Below are 22,497 nucleotides of genomic sequence, written 5' to 3'. Positions count from 1 at the left end.
TTTATAGGTTTGTCATATCTAAATTTTCTAAAATTCTGTTTACTTCTTTCTTGTCTCTTGTTCATTTCTTTGTTAGATCTATCTAGCTCCAAAAGGGTATGTTGAGGATCTCCACTATTATAGTTTCCTTATAACTCATTTAGCTCTTCCTTTAAGAATTGAGATAGTACATTACTTGGTTTGCAAATGTCCAGTGTTGATATTAATTCCTTGTCTATGGTACCTTTTAGGAAAATGGAATTCCCTTATTTATCTTTTTAAATAATTCTATGTTTGCTTTTGCTTTGTTTGAGATCATGATTGCTTCTACTGCTTTTTAAAAATTAAGCTGAAGCACAATAAACTTTGCTTCAGGCTTTTGCTTTAAGTACATGTAAATCTTTATGTTTCAAATGTGTTTCTTTATACGGCATATTGTTGGATTCTGGTTTCTAATCCATTCTGATATCCTCTTCTGTTTCAGAGGCGAGGTCATTCCATTGGTATTCACAGTAATTATTGTTAATTGGGTCTTTCTCTCCATCATCCTCTCATACTTTTGTTGTTTAAATAGGGTTTTGTACCACATGCCAAGTTGTTAATTCTCTTTACATATTTTTTTCCACAGATCCCATTTCTCTTCCCATTTTCATCTATTGTTTTCCTTTGTTAAATCATTTTTAGCTCTTTAAAAAACCCCACTCTTGCTTCGTCTCTTCTAGGAATTCTAGTTGAAGTTGAGAACGATCTGTTTTTCTTTAAGTCTTTCTTGTAGATGCTTTGGAGTCTTTCTCTTCTTCTGGCATTGTGTATGGACCGTCTCTGCCATTTTAATAGCTCTATGTGCTAAGGTTCTTTTTTGTTTACTTCCTGACTTCAGGCTTTATGTTAGGGCTAGGTTGTGAGCACTTCTGGAGGGAATGTCTGGGCTGAGCTTGTGTTTTCTTGGGTCCTTTTGTAGCTTTCTTAGAGTATCAAGTGTTTTTTTTGTTCCTGATCTCAAAGACAGCTCAAGATGTGGACCTGCAAGCTTTCAGTGCTCCAAAAGTGGTTTGATCTAAGGAAAAATCTGACCTCCTGGTCTGAGTTTTGCAAGTTCCTGATCTGGGACTGAGGAGCTCACCTGTGGACTTGCCCCTGGTTGTACTTTTAATACATTGCTGCTGACCTCACCTATAATTAGCCAGCTTGAAAGTTCTGGTTCAAAATCATACAACTCATAGTTGATGTGGAATACTTACCTTGGTTAGATTTCCAGTTCGGGTTAGGTTAGGCTTCAGACTAGGCTAGGGGCTGGAACTGAGACCTTGCTCCCTTCTTGAGGTGAGTGTTACAGTACTGTGGCTTGCTTCTACACTTTCTCCTTGCTTAATATTCAGCCTAGGGCCTGCAAGTGCTTCTCACTTGGAATTCCTAAGTATAGGTCCTTTCCTCAGACCACCCTGGATATATGAGGTGGAATTGGATAGAGAGCCATGCTTCCCACCAGCACTTGTTCCTGAACTCTGAGTTGGGTTCTATCTGTGTAGTTCTGGGACCATTTATTTTTCTTGGTACATGGCCCTGGTCCTCTTTCAGTTGCTTCAAAGAAGTGCTCCTGATTGTGTGCTCCCAAGTAGACCTCTGTCCTCATGGTCTGCAAACCTCTTTTTCTCCTTTTGTTGGTCTAGGCTGGAAATATGATTTGCTATAATATTTTTTCTTGGATTTTCCAATCAATCTGATGTATTGTCTATATGGTGTGTATATCTTTATGGAGGAGCTGTGTTAGGGTGCTAGGCTATATTTTTTCCACTACTTTGCCATCTTGGTTCCACCATCTTCCATTTGATCTTATTGAGTTGTTCACAGATTTTCTCTCCTTCCTCATACAATATGTAAAGATATTGGTACATAAGCTCCAATTATTTTCACGATAGTTTTCTTGAAAATACTTATTATGGTATTGTAATACAAAACGACCAAGTTTCCTTTGAAATTATTTTTCTTTTTGATTTTGTAATATGATTTTTAAAAAAAACCAAGCTCTTTCAAATCCTTTATTTGCCTCTCCAAGACTATCCTTCCATTTAGCTATAATTTTCTTTTGTCTTCTGGCTCTACCCTTAGAGAGAATGCTAAAATTGGTATGATTCAGTTACTCTATTTTACAAGGATCTCACATTTAAAATACTGATAATTAAGCTGATGAGAGAAGCAGATCTTGAGAACCTGGTATAAGGATTCTTTTAAAGACAGAAAGAACTTTCATGCCCTGTCAAACAAGGAATTATGATTATCTTTTGTCATATGTGTATCCTATATGTGTCCTTCACTGGTGCTCTAGGTTTAAGACCACTTTTCCCATAGTGGTTTTATATATTTGTAGGGGAAAGAACCCAAGGTTAATGGGGGAAATGTTTTTAACAACTCTTCTTATGATCCCGTCTAGTATGTGCCTTTGTTAGAGCTAATTGAGATGACTGTATTAAGAAGCACATGGGTAGAGGCTTGGGAGCTATAATATTAGGAATATCTGATCCACAATATTGTCCCTAGAAACTAAGAGTAATAGTCACATACCTTCTGAGGACTCACCCTATATGTAAGATTTAGATTAGAGAAGTAGCACAGATATTTATACATACACATACATACAGGCATGTATATGTATATATATAAAATGAATAAAGAACTAAAAAAGGATAAGAATAAGTAATATAATTAAAGAAGTATGGTTAAAAAAATTGGCTGACTGTGATGGGAAGGACATCAAGCCTACGACAAAGGACCCCACACTGAGTTTATGGGAAGACATGGACAAAAGTACCAGAGAATGGGCAAGAAAACTGCATTGCATTAATGGGACTGCATATTCATGTAAGTATTTTTGGGTTCTTTAAATAGCTGATTTTCAATAAAACTTAAATTTCAGAGAATATTTTAAATGTTATTTTCTTGCTGTAGTGTAATAGTTACTCACCAATTTGTAACATAATAAAGCATCTCCTGCCTTTGTACTCAACAAGATAAACCTAAAATTTATTTAGAAAACTTGAAGTGTTTGCAATCATTCAAACCGTGGGTTGATTTTTTTTCCATTTCTATTCTTTGAAGACCATAAAACTTATCCACAAGTCATTTTGAAAAGAAAATCTTCCACTTTGTTTTTCTTAGGGAGAGAGCAAGAAAGAAGCTAATTCACCAGCCTACAGGCATTCCTGTAGATGGTTAAACCATTCTGATAGCTAATAATAGATGGGCAAGAGAAGCAAAATTAATTGTTTCCTATCTGTTAATTATATGTGACAAATAGCTCTAAGTCACAACAGTAACAGTGTATACTTAGATTTTAGATAGTATCCTTAGATTTTTCCAAAGTATTTGACAAGGCTTCTAATGCCATTATCAGGGACTGGATGGTAGAAAAAAATGGAGAGTTACTGAGCAGATCATCAGTTACCCAACCTTACTTAAAGGAAGTGATAAGATGCTCATCCCTGATACACTTATTAGGTGAGAACCTATCTTTTTTGTTCAATAGGTGTGAATAATCCCTTCACTCTCCCCACCTCTTTGAATAACTAAAAAACTTAGGTAAGACAGTAAGTCAATTTTAATTTAGTAAAGCTTTGGAACCTTAGAGACATAAGCAAGTAAAGATGTACTTCCACTTAATCCCTGAGAAAGAATCAATTCCTCTCAGAGCCCCAGGCTCTCTCTTGATCTTTGTCTCCTCTGTCTTCCCTCCTGTTACTTCCTTGACTAGAAAAGGACCTTGTAAACTCTGGGTGTCTGGAGGATACCTTATATACCTTATTGGTTTCCTAGCATGGTCACTGGACCACAGCAGCAGATAGTGGTGACTGCATCAGGAGCCAACAACATACTGGATGTCTACATCCAAGCGCTCTCAAGGCTCTACAAAGAGCTGATACAGAAAATCTACACCACACATAGGGGAATATCTTGAGAACTCCAGCAAAAGGACTTCCAGAAGCTGTGTTACCGTTTTGCTCCATGTGTACTACAAGCTCAATTCTCCTTTCTCCTGGATTTGGTAGGTATTTGTAAAAGAATATGTTATAGACTTTTTTGGGGGGAATATTTTTTTATCGATGCTCTTACTATACCAGCTTAGTAAATACCTCTTTCTAAAAACTAATTAAATCTGGTTGACTGATATTGAATGATGATTGTAGACAGAGATACACAGGTGGGAACTTGAGCTATATAGCATTAGGAAAAAATATCAAAGGTACCCCTTGAGTCACACTTTTGAGACTCTATTCATTAGTGTGTAGGAGTTGGGATAGTCACTTCAGAGCATGTGTTATAATGGATAAATATGGGCTAAGTGACAAGTAGAGTTGAGTGGATTCAGAACTATTGAGAGACCATACCCAAAACATAGTTACTGATGGCCTTCTTTAGACTTCAGTTCAATTTAGTGAATATATATTAAGTACTGGAACTCTTCAAACAGAGACTGAATGCTTATCTGTGATGCCATAAAATGGATTATTGCTTAGATATGGATAGAGCTACATGGTCTTTGAAGTCCCTAACAACTTTTAGTTTATGTGATTCTCTGATATCTGCAAAAAGTCTCAAAGGAAGACAGAGGTGAAAATGAGGATAAAATCCAGGATCTCAAAGTAATGTTGAGGTATTTACTTGATAGCCTTCAAATTTTCTAAATTTCTAAAATTATCATCATTATTTAACTAGTGAGGTTGGTATTTTATGTTTTCTCCATTATCCTCTATTGTAATGATTAACTCAAATTGGATTTATTGAAAACTTCAAATTACATGGATATAAAATAATACAGTGCTCACGAGAAACTAAATGGCTTGATTTTATATACAGTTTGAACTGAAACAATACATACCATGACCATCATCCAGGAATTCTGTAATGGTTGCTGACGTACATTTGGACCAGGGTTTGGAAGCATCGATGCTAGTTAGGATAGAAGACATCAAGCGTTTATCTTCCATGGAACCGTAGTTGTCTTCACAAAACTTAGAATCATCATGAGATAGTCCAAGTAGATGTCCTATGAGAAAAAAATAATAATAAATTCAATTCATAGATGCTGAAAGTACAAGAAATAATGTGTGATAATTTTTAAAAAGTACTTGAGCACTTGAATTAGAAGGCCTAGGTATAAATCCAAGTTCTGCACTTACAGTTTTGTGACCTTAGGAAGTTCACAAACATTCTGATTCTCAATTTACCCAGCTGAAAAGCTGAGACTAACAATATTAGGACTATCTACCTTACAGATTAGTCAATAAAAATGAACCAAAATACCATATTTGAAGCACTTTGCAAAGGTAAGCTGTCATTACTGGTTTTCCATGATACTTAAGGTACAAAGAGCTAGTTAAATAGTACAATCTTATAATAATAAGCATCATAAAAATTAAGACAACACAGATTCTGATATTTCAAGCAATTACAATGCTGTTAAAAACCCAATTCTAATCAATAACCTGGAGAGCAGACTTGATAGAAACCCTAAAAATACGCAGCGTCCATTGCTACAGCAATAGATTGAGTTTCCTGAAAAGCCTAACTCATATTCTTGCCATTGTTCACTGAAGAGGAAGAAGATACTTTGTACTTTGAATCTGGGCTCTCGTGTGTATGTACATGAATGGAAAAGCAATGGGCTCAATGGCTGAAAGGAACCACAAGTTTAAAAATAAACCCTGCAATTCTTAAAACAATTGAAAAATGGCATATGAGTTGTTTCTTTAACTCGTTAAATCACCATCCCCTTATGTTAAGCTTGTTCAGTCCCTGCTGGATATCTGGCAGCTATTGTAGCATTGTCTCTGAAGATTCCATCCCAACCAGTATCCATGCTAAAAGGTTGTATGTTGGGTTGCCAGGATGGTTACTATGTAAGACTCCAAGGAATTCTGTGGGTCCCTGCCCCTAAAGCTAGAGCTTCAAACAAGCACACATATCCCAAGATCGAAAAGATCGAATAGTAGTAATAGCACCAATAAAACATTCCTCCTATAAGCCTTGCTGTCCCATAAACACAAAAAGTAACAGTGGGAACAGGCGGAACAAAATTCAGTACACTGGTTGTGAAGCATACACATAGAGAACACACGGGGTCAAGGTCACTCATGCCTCTGGCATTTCGGTGCTCTCATGTCCTCTTTCTTTTTGTAATGTCCTCTGGGTCTCTATTGGGTGGGTTACTCAGCTGGAACCTCTGGACTTGATTCCCAACTTCCAGGACTTTTATCTTGAATCTGTAGTTGGCTCTCTGCTGCTGGGGATTACTCTTTTTCAGGCAGTTAGGTGGATAGAGTGGTTAGAGTGCTGGGCTACAATACTCAGGAAGATTCGTTCAATCAGTTTACTGGCTATGAGACCTTGGGCAAGTTACTTGTTTAGTTTCCCCAACTGTAAAATGGGGATAATAATAGCACCTACCTCTCAAAGTTATTGTGAAGATCAAATGAGATAATATTTATAAAGCCTTTAGCACAGTGCCTGGCACATAGTAGGCACTTAATAAATGCCTATTTCCTTCCTTCCTTCCTGACTTCCTCCCTTCCTCCCTTCCTTCCTTCCTTCCTCCTTTCTTCCCTCTCTTCCTCCCTCCCTTCCTTCCTCTCTCCCTCCCTTTCTTTCTTCCTTCCTTTCCTTCCTCCCTCTCTTCCTCCCTCCCTCCCTTCTTCCCTTCCTTCCTTCCTTTCTTCTTCCCTTCCTTCCTTCCTTCCTTCCTTCTTTCCTTCCTTCCTTCCTTCATCTCCTGTAGACTGCCAGGAATCACTCTCCTTGCATCTCCTTCCATCTCCAGATCTGGCAAGCTGCCTGTTTAAGGTCCACACAGGGATAGGCTGATCTTGGGCCAGCCAATGGCAAGCTACCCTTCTAAAGCCATCAAGCTTGAATACAAATTTATAACTCATAAAGGGATATAATAGGAATATAAAGGATTATGTGATGGTTGTTAGGATAGAATATAAAGGAATATAAGTCCTCCTGTACATTTTGTTTAAAACTTTAACACGTTGTTGTCCCTTTTATATGCCCCTTATTTTTTGTCATTATATCAACTGGTCTTGGAGATTGGGCATCAGGGAATCAATTCATCAACTGATTTAGGTATCTGGACCTCTCCCCTCCTCCCCAAAGTAGTTTTAATCCAACCAAACCACCTGGTGATATAGTGTCTAAATACCATAGGTCAATTATAGTCACTCTCCCAGAAACAATTTACCATTAAAGATTTAGCTCTAGTAGTAATACCTCCCCTTCCCATCAAACAAAATCCATTACCATCGATGGCATGGAGAAAAGGGCTTCTATAATGTAAATATAAAGCAATAATTATGCCATTAAAAAGAAATTTTCTCAGTTTAGTATACAGTATCATATTTTACTTCTAAAGCATTTTCAATTAAAATCTCATTAATTGGAGGAAATGTCTATACAAATTAATGAAAAGTCTGAATTATAGATGTTTTTAAAGACATGCAGTTCTATGAAGGGCCTCCTTTAGTAAATATTTAATATATTTATATGATATTAGCACTATGTGTATTCAACTTCTATAAGGTCCTCTAAACAACTTTTGTCTAAAACCTGTTTAACAGGGGATCTTATCTACACTATTAACACTAGGGGCTGAGCTATCCTGACTGGGGAAAGTCCACTTTAGCTAGCCAGCTCTAGATCTCTGATCATGCTTTACCCTGACCATCTCTCTGCTAAGCTGCCATGTGCATAACACCCTCTTTCCCACTTTCTACCTTTTACTCTGGGGGCAGTGAACATATCAATACGACCACTGCTTCTGGAAGGGATGCAACAATTGAACGTTTTGTTTTACTACTCATCATACTTGTGACTTTCTAGATCAAAATATCCTTCTCTAGGCATAATTCTGCTATGTGTGTTCTCTCTCCCATTAGAAGGCAACTTTCTTGAGAGCAAGGGCTGATATTCATTTTTATTTGTATCCCTGGCATTTAACACAGGGCTTGGCACATTTGTTGTTCATGTCCAACCCTCTGTAACCCCATAGCACACCAGACACTTATATCCTCCACTATCTCTCAAAGTCTCTCCAAGTTCATGTTCACTCTTTCCATGATACAATCATGGAACTTATCCAATTATCCATCTCATCCTCTGCTGTCCCCTTTTCCTTTTGCCTTTAATCTTGCCCAATATCAGGGTCTTTTCCAATGAGTTCTGCCTTCTTGTTATGTGGCCAAAGTATTTAAGCTTCAGCTTCAGTATGTGACCTTTCAGTGATGTGAAAGGATTCATGATTTTCATATTAATTAATATGATATGTGTAATGAATATACTAATAATTTAGGTTTTTCAGAGCTACTATTTCACCAGCAGATTCTGGCTTGGGAGTCAGAGACTCACAATGCAACTTAGAGTTATCAATCACTCTGACATTCCTGTGTTTGTACTGTGCCTATAAAAGTTAAGTAAAGTGAATCAAAGAATGTAGAACCTATTCCTGTCACAGAACTCTGTTCCTGTACCCCACCAAGTAATGACCCCTAAGACTTGAAACAATCAGCTTGAAAACTGTTCCCACAAGACTCAAGAACACTTGTATTGTTCTGCACTCGTGAGTTTGTGCTGGGAAACCACTCAGGCCCTAGAAATGATTGTGTTGTAATCCACCTTCTCTCCCCTTTCCCACTTGTGATTTATGTATTTAAACTGTGCCTTCATTCCAGCATGTAGAGCCCTTCTTCTCAGGAGAACTACAAAAGTCTGCAGGCTGCATTCCCCACTCTGAAAGTGATTAATTAAGTCACTACTTGATTCCTGGCACTCCTGTCTCTGGCCTGCTTTCTGCAGCTCCAGCTATTCACAGGTTAGAGATCAGTCCTGTTGGGACTACATTTAAAATTCTGTTAACAATGAATAGCCTGAATTATTTTTTTAAGTATAGACTGATTTGATCTACTTGCTGTCCAAGGGACTCTCAAAAGTCTTCTCTAGCACCACAATTCTGCATAGAAAGTGCTAAATAAATTCATTTTTATTCATTCATTCACAAATCATAAAGAGTGTAACTATAAAGGTCAAATTTAAAAATATCTGGATATAAAATCAGGCTATAACTCAATAAAAAGCAGTTATTAAATACTTTGTGCCAGGCACTGTGCTAAACATTGGGGTACAAAGAAAGGTAAAAAAACTCAAGAAGCTAACAAACCAATGGGGGAGATAATGTATAAGTAACTAGGTGCATGCAAGAAATTTGCACAGTAGATGGGAGATAATCTCAGAGGGGAAAGCATTAGGAGTTGAAGAACTAGGAAAAGCCTAATGTTGAACACAGGATTTGAACTGAGACTTGAGGGAAGGTAGGGAAACTAAAGGCACAGGAAAGGAGAGAGAGCTTTTTGAGTATTGGGTGGGGACAGCAGCCAATGTACACAGATGAAAGATGAAATATTATGCTGAGAGCAGCAAATAGGCCACTGGACCTGGATTTTAGAATGTGTGAAGGAGAGAAAAATAAGACAGCAGAAAATGTAGGAGGGTACTAGATCATTAAGATCATTAAACATTTAAACATGTCAAACTGAGGACTTTATGTTTGATCCTAGAGGCATTAGGGGGCTACTAGAGTTTATTGAGTAGAGGAGTTGTAGGCATGGCTCTTAGTTCAGGTTTGATGTTGTGAAGAAAAGAATCAATCTTGAGTCACTGAACATTTAACGACAATGGAAGTTTCCTTAGGTCTAACATAGCAAGGATATTCAGCAAGGATACTGTGGAGCATAACTTCTCTGGACACAATCCCCCTCATCTCTATCCGGAAACCCATCCGATCAGTCAGTCATAAGGTATAGTGACTTGCATGGTCTTGGGCAACATTTGAGAAGCTCAGAACCCACATGGCTTGAGCTTTTTATTGGCCCTAAGTCAGGAAGCTACATCCAAGAAGCTGGAGCCAATCAGATTTTGTGAAGGAAGGAAGCTTTACCAGAGAATACTAACGAAGATGGAACCTGAGGAAGTTGTGTGGGATTTGTGTATGGTAAGAAAGCTGTGTCAGGGAAAGGAAATTGCATCAGGAAACTGCTGTCATACCACAGGAGTAATGTAGTCAGACCTATGCTTTCGGAATACCACCATGGCAGCAGACTGGAGGATGGAATGGAGGGAGGAGAGACTTACGGCAGGGAGATCAACTGGTAGGCCATTGAAATAGCTGAGATGAGAGATGATGAAGGCTTGAAGTAGGGTGGTAGTTGCATAAGTGGAAGAGTACATATGTGAGAGATGTTGTGAAGATAGAAATAACAAGATTTGGCAATGGACTGGACATGTGGGATGAGAGTACAGAGTAGATGATGGCACCAGCTTAACATCTTGGGCAACCAGTAGCATGATGGTGCCCTCAACAGTAATATGGAGGTTTGGAAGAGGGGAAAAGTATGTGTGTGTGTGTGTGTGGAGATGGTGAGCTCTGTTTTAGACATATTAAGTTTGAAATGTTTATGGGACATGTGTTTTAAGATGTCTAATGAGCAATTGGTGATTTAGGATTTAGTTCCATATATAAACATATGTATGCATATGTGGATGTATACATACTTTATATAGATGGGTACAGAGATCTTTTAAATCCACTGGAGCTGATGAGATCACCAAGTGAATTAAAATACAGCAAAAAGAGACGAGAACCCAGGACAAAGTCCTGGGGGACACCTATGGTTAGTGGGTATGACATCAATGAAGATTCAGGAAAGGAGACTGAGAAGGCAGAGAGAAAGGAGAATAGAGGACTGTATCTCTCTCTCTCTCTCTCTCTCTCTCTCTCTCACACACACACACACACACACACACACACACACACACACACAAAACCTGGAAAGAGTTTCCAGGAGAAGAGGATCAACAATATCAAATGCTACAGAGAGGTCAAGGGCAGGATTGACAAAAAGTCATTAGATTTGGTAATTAAGAGATTTTTGGTAATTAAGAGATTTTTGGTAATTTTGGAGAGATCAATTTCAGTTGAATAATGAGGTTAGAAGTCAGATTGCAGAAGGTTTATAATGGAGGTCCTTAAACTTTTTTGTGTCATGGACCGCTTTAGCTATGGAGCCTATGGATACCTTCACAAAATAACGTTCTTAAATGCATAAAACGTAATATATAGGATTAGAAGAATTATAATTAATTTCTAATCATATTGAGAAAGCTATCAAAATGTTAAAAAGAAAAGCATGTTCATGGATTCCACATTAAAACCCTTGATTTGGAAGAAAAAGTGGAGAGAAAAAAAGGCACCTAGTGTAAGACAGCTTTTTGTTTTTCTACTACCACCATTAGAATGTAAAATTCTTGAGGATATAGTCTGTCTTTTCCTTTCTTTGTCTCTCCAGTGTTTAGTACATAGTGGACAATTAATAAAAACTTATTGACTTGACTCAGTCATGGAGCACAACTCAGAGAAGAGATATGGAGTAGTGGGACTGGTAGCATCAATTGATGAAATCAGGAATACATAAGGAAGGCATAGGAAACCATTCATGCTGAAGTGGTTGTGGGAAAATATGTACACTAGTTCATTGTTGGTGAAGTTGTGAATTGGCACAACCAATTCCACACCCTTTGACCAAGAGCGTCTACTACACAGCTTATACTCCTATATACACTAAAATGTTTGTAGCAATATTTTGCCCTGTAATAAAGAATTGGAAACAAAGTAGATACCCATTAATTGGAGAATGGTAAAAAATTACATGAATTCCATTAATTCCTTTAGAATATTGCTATGCTGTAAGAAATTATGAATGTGATGAATATGGAGAAGCATAAAAAGACCTACATGAATTGATGCAGAGTGAAGAAACCAGAGTCAAGAAAATAGTATACATAATAACTTAGCAATGGAAATAGAAAGAAAGATACACAAATCAAAAATGAATGTTGCAAAATTACAAAGAAAATTCATGACTTCAAAGAAGAAAAATGAGAAGATATTCCCAATAGCACCCCCTTGCAGAGGTGGGAAGTTCATAGGGCTGGTACATGGAATACATTTTGAGACTTTTCTGACATATTAATCAGTTATGCTGACCTTTTTCTTTAAAAATATTATGTGTTGAAGCAAAGCCAAGATGGTGGAGTACAGGCAGAAACTCAGCTGAACTCTCCCAACATTCCCCTTCAAAAAAACTTTAAAATAACACCTCAAATCATATTTGGATTGGCAGAGCCAATAAAATGTCAGGGTGAGAATTTTTTCTAGTGTAAGACAATTTAGGAGGTTGGTAAGAGAGGTCTGTGACATCAGGGTAGAAGCCTGTCTGGAGCACATGTGTGCAGTAGCAGCAACAGCAGCAGGCCTTGAAGGCAGTTGCAACAACAGCAGCAGTTTTGGACCTCTCAGCCTGCAGATGATAAGGAGGCTGGATACCTGGTCAGAAAGAGGTTACGAGTAACCCTTTGTTGGCACTGGGTGTAGCTGGCACTGATTGGCATCACTATTGCCCATAAGCAGTTCTAGGTCACAGTTCCAGGATGGAGAGGAGTGCTTATAGTCATTTACAAAGGAGCAATGACCCTGGTCAAAGTTGCCAAGGCAAGGAGGAGCACTAGCACTAGCACTTGTGGCTACAAGGGAGAAGGAACCCTTCCTGAGTAAAGACAGACAAGGAAAGCAGTGAGAAAGCTCTCTCCACATCATGCCACCACAAGCAGTGAAAACTTGCAGACCTCCAGATCTAGCTTTGAAAACAGCAGTACAAAAAAGCCTGAAGCTTGATGCAAACAAAAAGTTCAAAGTCAAGAAATAGGCTGGAAAAATGAGCAAATAACACCATCAAAGAGAGAGATTGACCATAAAAAGCTACTATGGTGACAGGAAAGACCAAGATACAAATTCCTAAAATAACAACATGAAAACAGCTACAACTAAAGCAGCAAGGAAAAACGCTCATTGGACCAAAGCCCAATAAGAATTTCTGGAAGAGTTATTGGAAGAGATGAGTGGTAGAAGAAAAATTGGGAAAATAAATGCGTGTTATGTAAGAAAATTATGAAAAGAGAATTAACAACTTGGTAAAAGAGGCACAAAAACTACTGAAGAAAATAACACCTTAAAAATAGAATTGGCCTAATGGCCAATTTTTTTCATTGAAGAAAAGAACTCTTTAAAAAACAAAATAGGCCAAATGGAAAAGGAAGTACCAAAATTCACTGAAGGAAAGAACTCTTCCAAAAGCAGAATTGGCCAAATGGAAAAAGAGGTACAAAAGCTCAAAGAAAATAATTCCTTAAAAATTAGAATTGTGCAAGTGGAAGCTAATGACTCCATAAGATATCAAAAAACAATAAAAACAAATTCAAAATACAAAAGAGAAGAAAATGTGAAATATCTCATTGGAAAAACAACTGATCTGGAAAATGGATTAAGGAGAGATAATTTAAGAATTATTGAAACCATAAGCAAAAAAAGAGCCTAGACATCACATTTCAAGAGATTATCAAGGACAACTGCCCTAATTTCTTAGATACAGAGGGTAAAATAGAAATTGAAAGAATTCATTGATCACCTCCTGAAAGAGAACCCAAAATGAAAATTCCCAGGAATATTATCACCAAATTCCAGAGCTCCCAAGTCAAGGAGAAAATACTTCAAGCAGCCAGAAAGAAATCATTTGAATACTGTGGAGATATAGTCAAGAGCACACAAGATTTAGCAGCTTCCACATTAAAGGAATAGAAGGCTTGGAATATGATATTCCAGAAAGCAAAGGAGCTAGGATTGTAACCAAGAATAATCTACCTAGAAAAACTGAGTATAATCCTTGGGCAGGGGGCTGAGGGGAGGATGGGAATAGATATTTAATGAAATAGAGGACTTTCAAGCATTCCTGATAAAGAGACCAGAGGTGAATAGAAAATTTGACATTCAAACACAAAATTCAAGAGAAACATATAAAGGTAAACATGAAAGAGAAATCATAAGGAACTTAATATGTTTAAACTATTTACATTCCTACATGGGACAATGATGCTTAAAACTTCTAAGAACTTTATCCTTATTAGGGAGTCTACATAAACAGAGGGCATGAATGTGAGTTGATTATGCTGGGATGGTCTTCAAAAAAAATGGGAGTGAGAAAGAAGGATATACTGGAGAGGGCGAAGAGAGAGGGAGAATGGGAAAATTATCTCACATAAAAGAGGCATCAAGGAACAACATTTATGATGGGGGGGGAAATGGGGGAGTGAGCAATGCTTGAAGTTCATTCTCATTGGAATTGGTTCAAAAAGAGAAGAATACATATATAGAGACTCAGTCACGTATAGAAATCTATTTGACTCAATAGGGAAATAGGAGGGGAAGGGAATAAGAAATATGGCACGATGTGATAAAATGGAGGGTGGATTAAAGAAGGTTATGATCAGACACAAAACAGACTTCTGAGGATGGACAGAATAAAAAGAGAGAAAGATAAAGACACATATAGCATTAAAATAAAGGTTTGGAGCAGAATCTATTGTGTTTCAGCTGAAGTAAAGAAAGGCAAGGGCAGTAAACATGACCTCGAACAAAACAAAAGCAAAAACAAACCTAATTAAAAGAGATAATAATTGAAACTACACTTTGTTAAAAGGTACCATAGACAAAGAAGCAGTATCAAAAATTTGTATGAGTTTCTCTGATAAAGGTCTCATTTCTCAAATATATTGGAAACTGATTCAAATATATAAAAATAAGAGCCATTGATAAATGGTCAAAGGCAGTTTTCAGAAGAATAAATCAAAGTTATCTATAGTCATATGAAAATTGCTTTCAATTATTATTGATTAGAGAAATGCAAACTGAAATAACTCTGAGATACCCACCTGACACCTATCAGATTGGCTAATATGACAGAAAAAGAAAGTGACAAATGTTGGAGGGCATTTGGAAAAGTTAGAACACTAACACATTATAGGTGGAGTTATGAACTGATACAACCATTCTGGAGAGCAATTTGGAACTATGCCCAAAGGACTATACAACTGTGCATGCTCTCTGATTCAGCAATACCACTACTAGTTCTGTAGCCCAAAGAGATAAAAGAAAAAGGAAGAGAACCAATATGTAAAAATGTTTATAACAGTTTTTTATGGTAGTAAAGAACTAGAAATTGAGGGGATATTCATCAACTGGGAAAGGGTTGAACAAGTTGTGTTGTATGACTGTGATTGAGTACTATTGTGTTATAAGAAATGATGAGGGGGGGGTTTAGAAAAAATATGGGAAGACCTATATGAACTGATGCAAAGTTAAGTGAGGAAAAAATGGGGGATCATTGTGCACAGTAATAGCAATGTTATAATGATGATCAACTGTGAAAGACTTGGCTACTCTGATCAATACAACAATCAAAATGACTCATGCTATCCACCTCCAGAGAGAGAGCTATGAGTGCAAATTGAAATATAATTTTCTCACTTTATTTTTGTGGCTTTTTTCTATATGGCTACTATGGAAATATATTTTGCATAATTTTACATTTATAATTGATTTTGTTTTACTTGCCTTCTCATTAGGTATGGGAGGAGTGAAAGGAAGAGAAGGAATTTGGAATTCAAAATTTAAAAGGAAAAATGTTGAAAATAATAGTAAATTAATTTTTTTAAAGAAAAGATATTATTTATAATGTGGGATACCTCTCTGTGAAGGGGAGAGAAAAGGACACTAGAGGAAATTATAGATAATATTAAAAAAGGACATTAAAATTTATAAAAACAGAGAATCATGTAATTCCTGAGGAATCAAAATGTGGGGCAAAAGAGAAGAATGCACAAAGAGGATTTAGCATATTACCAAAAAGTCTTGTAAAAGAGATCATTCATGAAATGCAGCATCTGAAAAGGAAGTGGGCTAATCCTGTAGCTAGAATAAATGATAACAGACAGCCTGTGTGCTGAACTGGTACTAATATAATGTTAAAAGACCTAACAGTCTTCCCACATGTTGTATGGTACCCTATGGAGGATTCAGGAGAGGACAAGGAAAAGAGACCCATAGAATGGGTAGGGATGCGAAGCAATTGCACCACTGGATGCAGTGTGCCCAATGACAATACCAGAGATCTAGTGACTTGTTGAAGAGTGATGCTGAAGGGTGTTGAAGGGTGCTGATAGCCATGAAAGACTAAAAGCTTTTATCTATATGTATTTTTTAAAATGGTTTCAATAGGAAGAGAAATAGATATAAGAAATCACATAAATTACATAATACAGTTATTAAGTGGTGCTGACTATAATGTTGAGATTTGGTTTTGTTTGCTATTAATAACAAGTGAGGGTTCAAAGGTTAACTTTATGTGCTACTATAACAAATTTGAGATTTAACAGATAATTAATTGAGATCTAATTAGATTAGTACTTTCATTAAGTAAAATAATTTTTTGATGTTGATAGCTCGCTAAAATGTCCAAAAACTATAAATTGACAAGAAGATGTAATTTAATTAGATGAATTAATGCACTGAATAGTAAAAATGTCAGCAGTGAGGTAGTTCAGTGGATAGAGCATGGGGCCTAGAGTCAGCAAAATCTTATTTCAAATCTGGCCTCAGACACTTCCCAGCTGTATGACCCTGGGCAAGTCACTTCACCCCTATTTGCCTCAGTCCTTCATCTGTAATATGGGAACACACTGGAGAAGGAAATGGCAAACCATTCCAGTATCTTTGCCAAGAAAACTGCGTGGACAAGTTCATGGGGTAACAAAGAGTTGAATACAAATGAATGACTGAACAACAACAAAAAGTGAAAATGTCAATGTGGTATGTAGGATCTAGCTCTCTTGCAATTTCTATTTCTCTCCGAAAAAATATCAGACAAGTGCTTCAATTACTTTACTAACATATGAAAAATGGCAAAGAATGCTTTGTTATTGAATTTATTTCATACCTCACTCAGAATTCACAAAATACTGTTAACTCTGCTGTCTCAATGCAAAGATGAAAAAGTACGCCTGGGAGCATTTGTGATACTGCAGATTCTGATAAACAACCAATTATTGGAAAGTAATTTGTGATAGAACTATAGAAACCCCAATGATAGATTTAATTTGGGTGAAATAACATTATATTTAGGACCAACTGATGAGTTTTAGATTCAAGAAGGTAATCTATTATTTAAAACACTGGTCTGGAAACAGAATTCTAGGTTTGTGTTTAGGAACCTAAATCAAGCAACAGACAGGGACACTGGCAAACACACCTTACAAAGAAGAAGTTCTGTTAATTATTTAGGGGGATATACTTCCTATGAACTCTCTTTTTTTCAGTAAGGTAATGTCCCATTACTCTCATCCTCCCCCAACACATGCATGCTCCCACACTTGTGTTTTCCTGCTGGGATTAAAGATGCTAAAAGATAAAGCCTTACAGGGTTGCACAGTGACTCAGTATCTCATTTGGGATCTAAAGCCGGGTTTGTTCAAGACCATGATGGAAGAAGATCTCCAAACTATGCTGCAGACTTGGGAAATTTTTTTAAAAAGAGTTGGGAAGAGAAACATATACAAAAGGCTATCATGTGGGGAAAAGCCCATGTGGATTGGCCCCTGACGACTAGAAGCAGTGGGTAGAAGTTATGGAGAGACAGATTTAGGCTTGATAGTATAGCAATCTAAAAGGAAAAATGGCTCTCTTTGGAGATAGTGGGTCTCCTTCTAGAAGTCTTCAGGTAAAAGCTGCTATGGAACAGTCTGTTGGGGAGTTGCAGAAGAGATTCCTGACCGAAATAAAGATTGAGATCCTGCCCGATATTGAAATTGTTATACTCCAAGAACGCTCATTTATGTCATTGTTTATCTTGAAAAAATTCTGACAGCAGAGTCTCATGTTTGAATCCAGAAGAAGCCCATTTTAAGATGGGGAAATTGAGACAGATGAAGGGACAAACCCCAAGTCACAAAGGTATTAAGTGGCAAAGTTGGTATCAAATGCAGTCTTTTGATTCTAAATCCAAATTGCTTTGGACTGTACCATACTGTCTTCTATTTTCTAATATTCTTTGGAGAAGTAGGAGAAGGGTTGAGGAATGATTATTTTATTTTGTAATCATCAGAATAAAAAAAAAGGAAACTAGTATCTGATATATTCACTTCTCCTTCCTGCCTTATGTTTCTTTACAACTCTCTGCGAGCCTGTGGAAAGTTTCTCGTCCAATTAGAATTTCCATTAAAATTTATTGTTTTTAATATTGCTAAAAGTTTCCTCTAGAAAAAGTAGCAACAGATACTGGTTATATTTCCAAATAGTGCTCTATAGATCAAAGAAAATCCAATCCATAGTGTATTTTCCCAAAACTTAATGCACGTTAATTAAAACAATAGTGTTAGGGAAAAAGAAAAATACTCTCCTAAACACAAAACAAAAATTCAGGTCCATTCTCTCTTTGCTTTAGATAGGTTGAATTTTGATATTTGATTCTATGAATCTGGATTTCAGTTAAGATGTTTCAAGCACCTCTGAAATTTACCAAAATAGAGACTTGTTAAATATAGTCATAAATGAGGATGTACGAATCATCAAATTTTCCTCCATTTACATATAGCAAATTGGAAAATTGTCCAATATCAGTAAAACTATTTTTTTCTAAGCACTCATCTCAGAGTTCAAAGGACGTTAAAGTTCATTTAGTCAATCCGGGACTAAAAGAGTTATTATTATAACCCAATCTAAATATGACTAAACAAGCCAAGAACGTAAGTTCAAGACGCAAGTTATAATTATAATAGATACTGTACAGTTTATGTTTGCATTTTCAAATGGTAGCTGATAACTTGTTTTCAGGTCCAGATTCTTTCTTTCACCTGCCCCTTCTGCCATTGAGAAATTAAGAAAAATAAAAATGAATACAAATATATATAATCAAACAAAACAAAATCCCCTGTTGACTATGTCCTCCCCTCCCCCAACATGTATGTACACATATATGCATATATATAATATATGTATGTATGTATGTATATCTTCTGGAGTTCAAATGTGACCCCAGACAATTACTGTGTGACCCTGGGCAAGTCACCTAATGCTGTTTCCTTCGGTTCCTCATCTGTAAAATGAGCTGGAGAAGGAAACGGCAAACTACTGTAGTATCTTTGCCAAAAAAAAAAAAAAAACCAACCCAAATTGGGTCATGAAGAGACAGATACACCTAAAATTACTGAACAACAACAACAAAGGAATTTGGAGTTATGACCAAAAAGTTGTTAGACTGGGTACATTTTCATTTCTCTAATCACTAGTGATTTAGAGCATTTTTTTTTAAAAATAGAGCTATTGATACCTTGGAGTTTTTCCTCTGAAAATGATTTTTCATATCTTTTGATATGTGTAATATTTTAATGTATTTTGTTTTTTTCCAGTGACATGTAAAACCATTTGTTAAAAATTTGAGTTCCAAATTCTCTCCTTCCTTTCCCTCCCCCTTCTCTGTGAAGGCAAGTAATTTGATATAGATTATTGATATGCTTAATATTTGTTTTCTGCACTTGTTTGTGAAGTTTTTATGACTTAATATATGGTCAATTTTGTGAAGGTGCCATGCACGCTGAGGAATAGGCACATTGCTTTTAATTCTTGTGCAATATTTTCCATTTCTAACTATCATATCTAACTTAAAAAATTCTATTCAAGTCCTTCATTTCTTTGATTTTTAGTTAGATTTATCTAGGTCTCAGAGAGGGTAAATTGAAGTCTCCCACTACATTAGTTTTGCTATCCATGTCTCCCTTTAATTCATTTACATTTTCCTTTAAAAAATTTAAGCCATTTGTTTTACATATGTTTAGTATGGATATTAATTTATTGTCTATGGTACTGTTCAGAAAAATGTGGTCTCCCCATTTATATTCTTTAATTAGATTTGTTTTTGCTGTTTCTTTGCAGACATCATAATTGCTACCCTAGCCTTTTTTTAAAAAAAATTCAGTTAAAGCATAAAAAGTATATTTTTTTTTGATTGAGCCCCTTATTTTATTTCTGTGTGAATCTTCCTGTTTCAAGTCTGCTTCTTGTTGGATTCTGGTTTCCAATTCGTTCTGCTATTGTCCTCCGTTTTATGAGTGAGCTCATCCTATTCACTGTTATAATCGTTAATTATGTATTTCCCTTCCACTTATTTCTCTTTGTTTAAGAGTTTGTTTTACTTCTGACTAATTCCTCCCTTAACCCACCCTACCTCTTATTTTTCCCTTTCCCCTTTGTTTCCCTATTAGGTGAAATGTATTTCCACACCCAACTCTGTGTATGTATGAGATTCAAGTTTTGCTCACTTCCCCTACCCTCTCCTCTTTGACTTGTACTTGTGAAAAAAAAAATTTCCCCATCCTACCTTTCTCTTACTCCCCTCCCACTGTATTCCTTTTCTCTGCTCTTTCCATTCTTCTCTTAAGGGTATCAGGACATAACAGAACTACTTCCAGGCAAGCTATTAGACTCCCTCTATGATGCCTGATGAGAATAGGATTCTGAAGAGATGGATGTTTCATTCGTCCAGATTAGAATATAAATAGCTCATCCTTATTTAGTCCCTTTTGTTTACATGTTCATTCATATTTATCTTTTTATGCTTCTTGTGTTTCTCTTTCAAAGTATCTATGCAGTTCTTGTCTTTTCAACAGGAATGCTTGGAAGTTTAGTTCATTAAAGGTCCATTTTTATCCTGTAGGAACTATTCTCAGTTTTGCTGGGCAAGTTACTTTTGGTTGTAAGCCTGTATCCTTTGCCTTGTGAAGGTAAAGGCTCTCCACTAAGCACTGTACTCCTTTAACACTGGGGACTGAATTGTGTGTGATCCTGCCTGTGGCTTTTAGGTATATGAATTCTTTATTTCTGACTGCTTGCAGTATTTTTTCTTTGACCTGGAAGCTCTATCTTTTGCCTATAATATTTCTGAAAGTTTTCATTTTAGAGTTTCTTTCAGGAGGTGATCAGTAGCTTCTGCCAATTTTTACTTTGCCCTCTGGTTCTGAGAGATCCGGGTATTTCTCTTTTATGATGTATTGAGACATGATGTCTAGGCTATGAGTGTACATCATGATTGAGTGTTGGGTTTACTAACAACCATGGCTTCAGTGCTCCTTCACAGGAATAATTGACTCCAAAGTTGTGGAAATACCTTGTGATTGGGCTGAAGATGGTATTATGTAGGCTTTGCACCATGCTGAAAACATATTGAGAGATGTAATGTATAGGCCAAGGACAGAGGAACAATAATAATATTATCTATGCTGCCTAAAGTAGTGATACCATCTAACATTAACAAAGAAGCAACTCTTAATCAGTTTAATTAGCAAATCAGTTGATAAGTTTAATTAGTAAGCCTCCTGCTGATGATGATAACCAGAAAATGAGAAAACTGGAGGCATTCCTGGTTAAAAAATAAGAGGAAAAAATAAGGAAGCTATTAATAAATAGAATGTCACCTAACGAAACTTATGTATCATCTTCAGTGGATCAAGGCATAAGGACAGCATCAACCCTGGTAGCTCCAGATGAAGTATCATTACATAAGAAGAGTACAGCATATTAGGGCAGCTAGGTGGCATAGAGTGCTGGGCCTGGACTCAGAAGGATCTGAGTTCAAATCTGGCCTCAGACACTTACTAGCCGTGTGATCCTGGACAAGTCACCTAACGCTGTTTCCTTTGGTTCCTCATCTGCAAAATGAACTGGAGAAGGAAATGGCAAACCACTACATCTTTGCCAAGAAAACCCCAAATGCTGTCATGGAGAGTCAGACATGACTGAAACAACTCCACAACAAACAGGATATATCTACCAATCCTAATGTGGAGAAACTGTTGCCCTTTCCAGGGGAAAAAAATACTATCTGCCAAATGAGAAACCTTTTGTTTCCTGACTAATGATTTCCTGCCACTGATGAGTTACAGAGATGACAAAGCATCAGGGATAAGAAATGTGAATGTTTATCGAGACCCTTTAGAGGCTGAGTGTGTACACTGGAAATACGATGTCCAGCAACAATGATTTTTTTTAATGTTTGAAAGTGCTGGATGGTCAGTTTGTCAATATTTAAAGTACCTATATGAAGTTGCTAACTATCTCTGAGTAGGCAGAAGTGATGATCTTGGACTTTGTATTAAGATTGGAGAGGCTACTACAAGGGAAAATGAAGAGAGGTACAGTGTATGTGGTGGGCACGTATCATGTCAGGGTGGCTCAAGTATTCATGGGGACTGTGTATGACCCTGGAAGCACAGTAAAGATCCTTCCCTACTCTCCGCGCCTTACCATTTCCTCTTTCATAAGTGTTGAGAAATCGTATTTTCTCAGTGACTTTGAATAAAGTCCTTGATGTCATGTGAATAAAACACATCTTTAAATTCTGAAGAGACAACGCCCTGCATTGAAGTCTTTTTGCTTCATTCTTATTGAAAGCCTAACCAGAAGAGGCTTGATCAGTCCAGCAATCCATCCTGCAGCTGCCCTAAGTTAATCAATAAAGAGCAGTTGTCCTTTCTTTG

At 36.8% G+C, this 22,497-nt stretch overlaps 1 protein-coding gene across 1 annotated transcript in view; it reads right to left on the bottom strand.

The window, feature by feature from the left end:
- Nucleotides 1–22,497, bottom strand: part of ADAMTS5 (ADAM metallopeptidase with thrombospondin type 1 motif 5) — an 86,840-nt gene that overhangs the window by 37,263 nt on the left and 27,080 nt on the right. The window contains exon 3 of the mRNA XM_036745781.1: nucleotides 4,853–5,020. Within this exon, the coding sequence (XP_036601676.1) occupies nucleotides 4,853–5,020 (168 nt within the window). The remainder of the gene's footprint in view (nucleotides 1–4,852; nucleotides 5,021–22,497) is intronic.

Source organism: Trichosurus vulpecula, chromosome 2 (genome assembly GCF_011100635.1).
Source record: "Trichosurus vulpecula isolate mTriVul1 chromosome 2, mTriVul1.pri, whole genome shotgun sequence".
NCBI lineage: Eukaryota > Metazoa > Chordata > Mammalia > Diprotodontia > Phalangeridae > Trichosurus > Trichosurus vulpecula.
The sequence above is the reverse complement of the archived record's forward strand: the minus strand, read 5'-3'. Positions and strand labels throughout refer to the sequence as shown.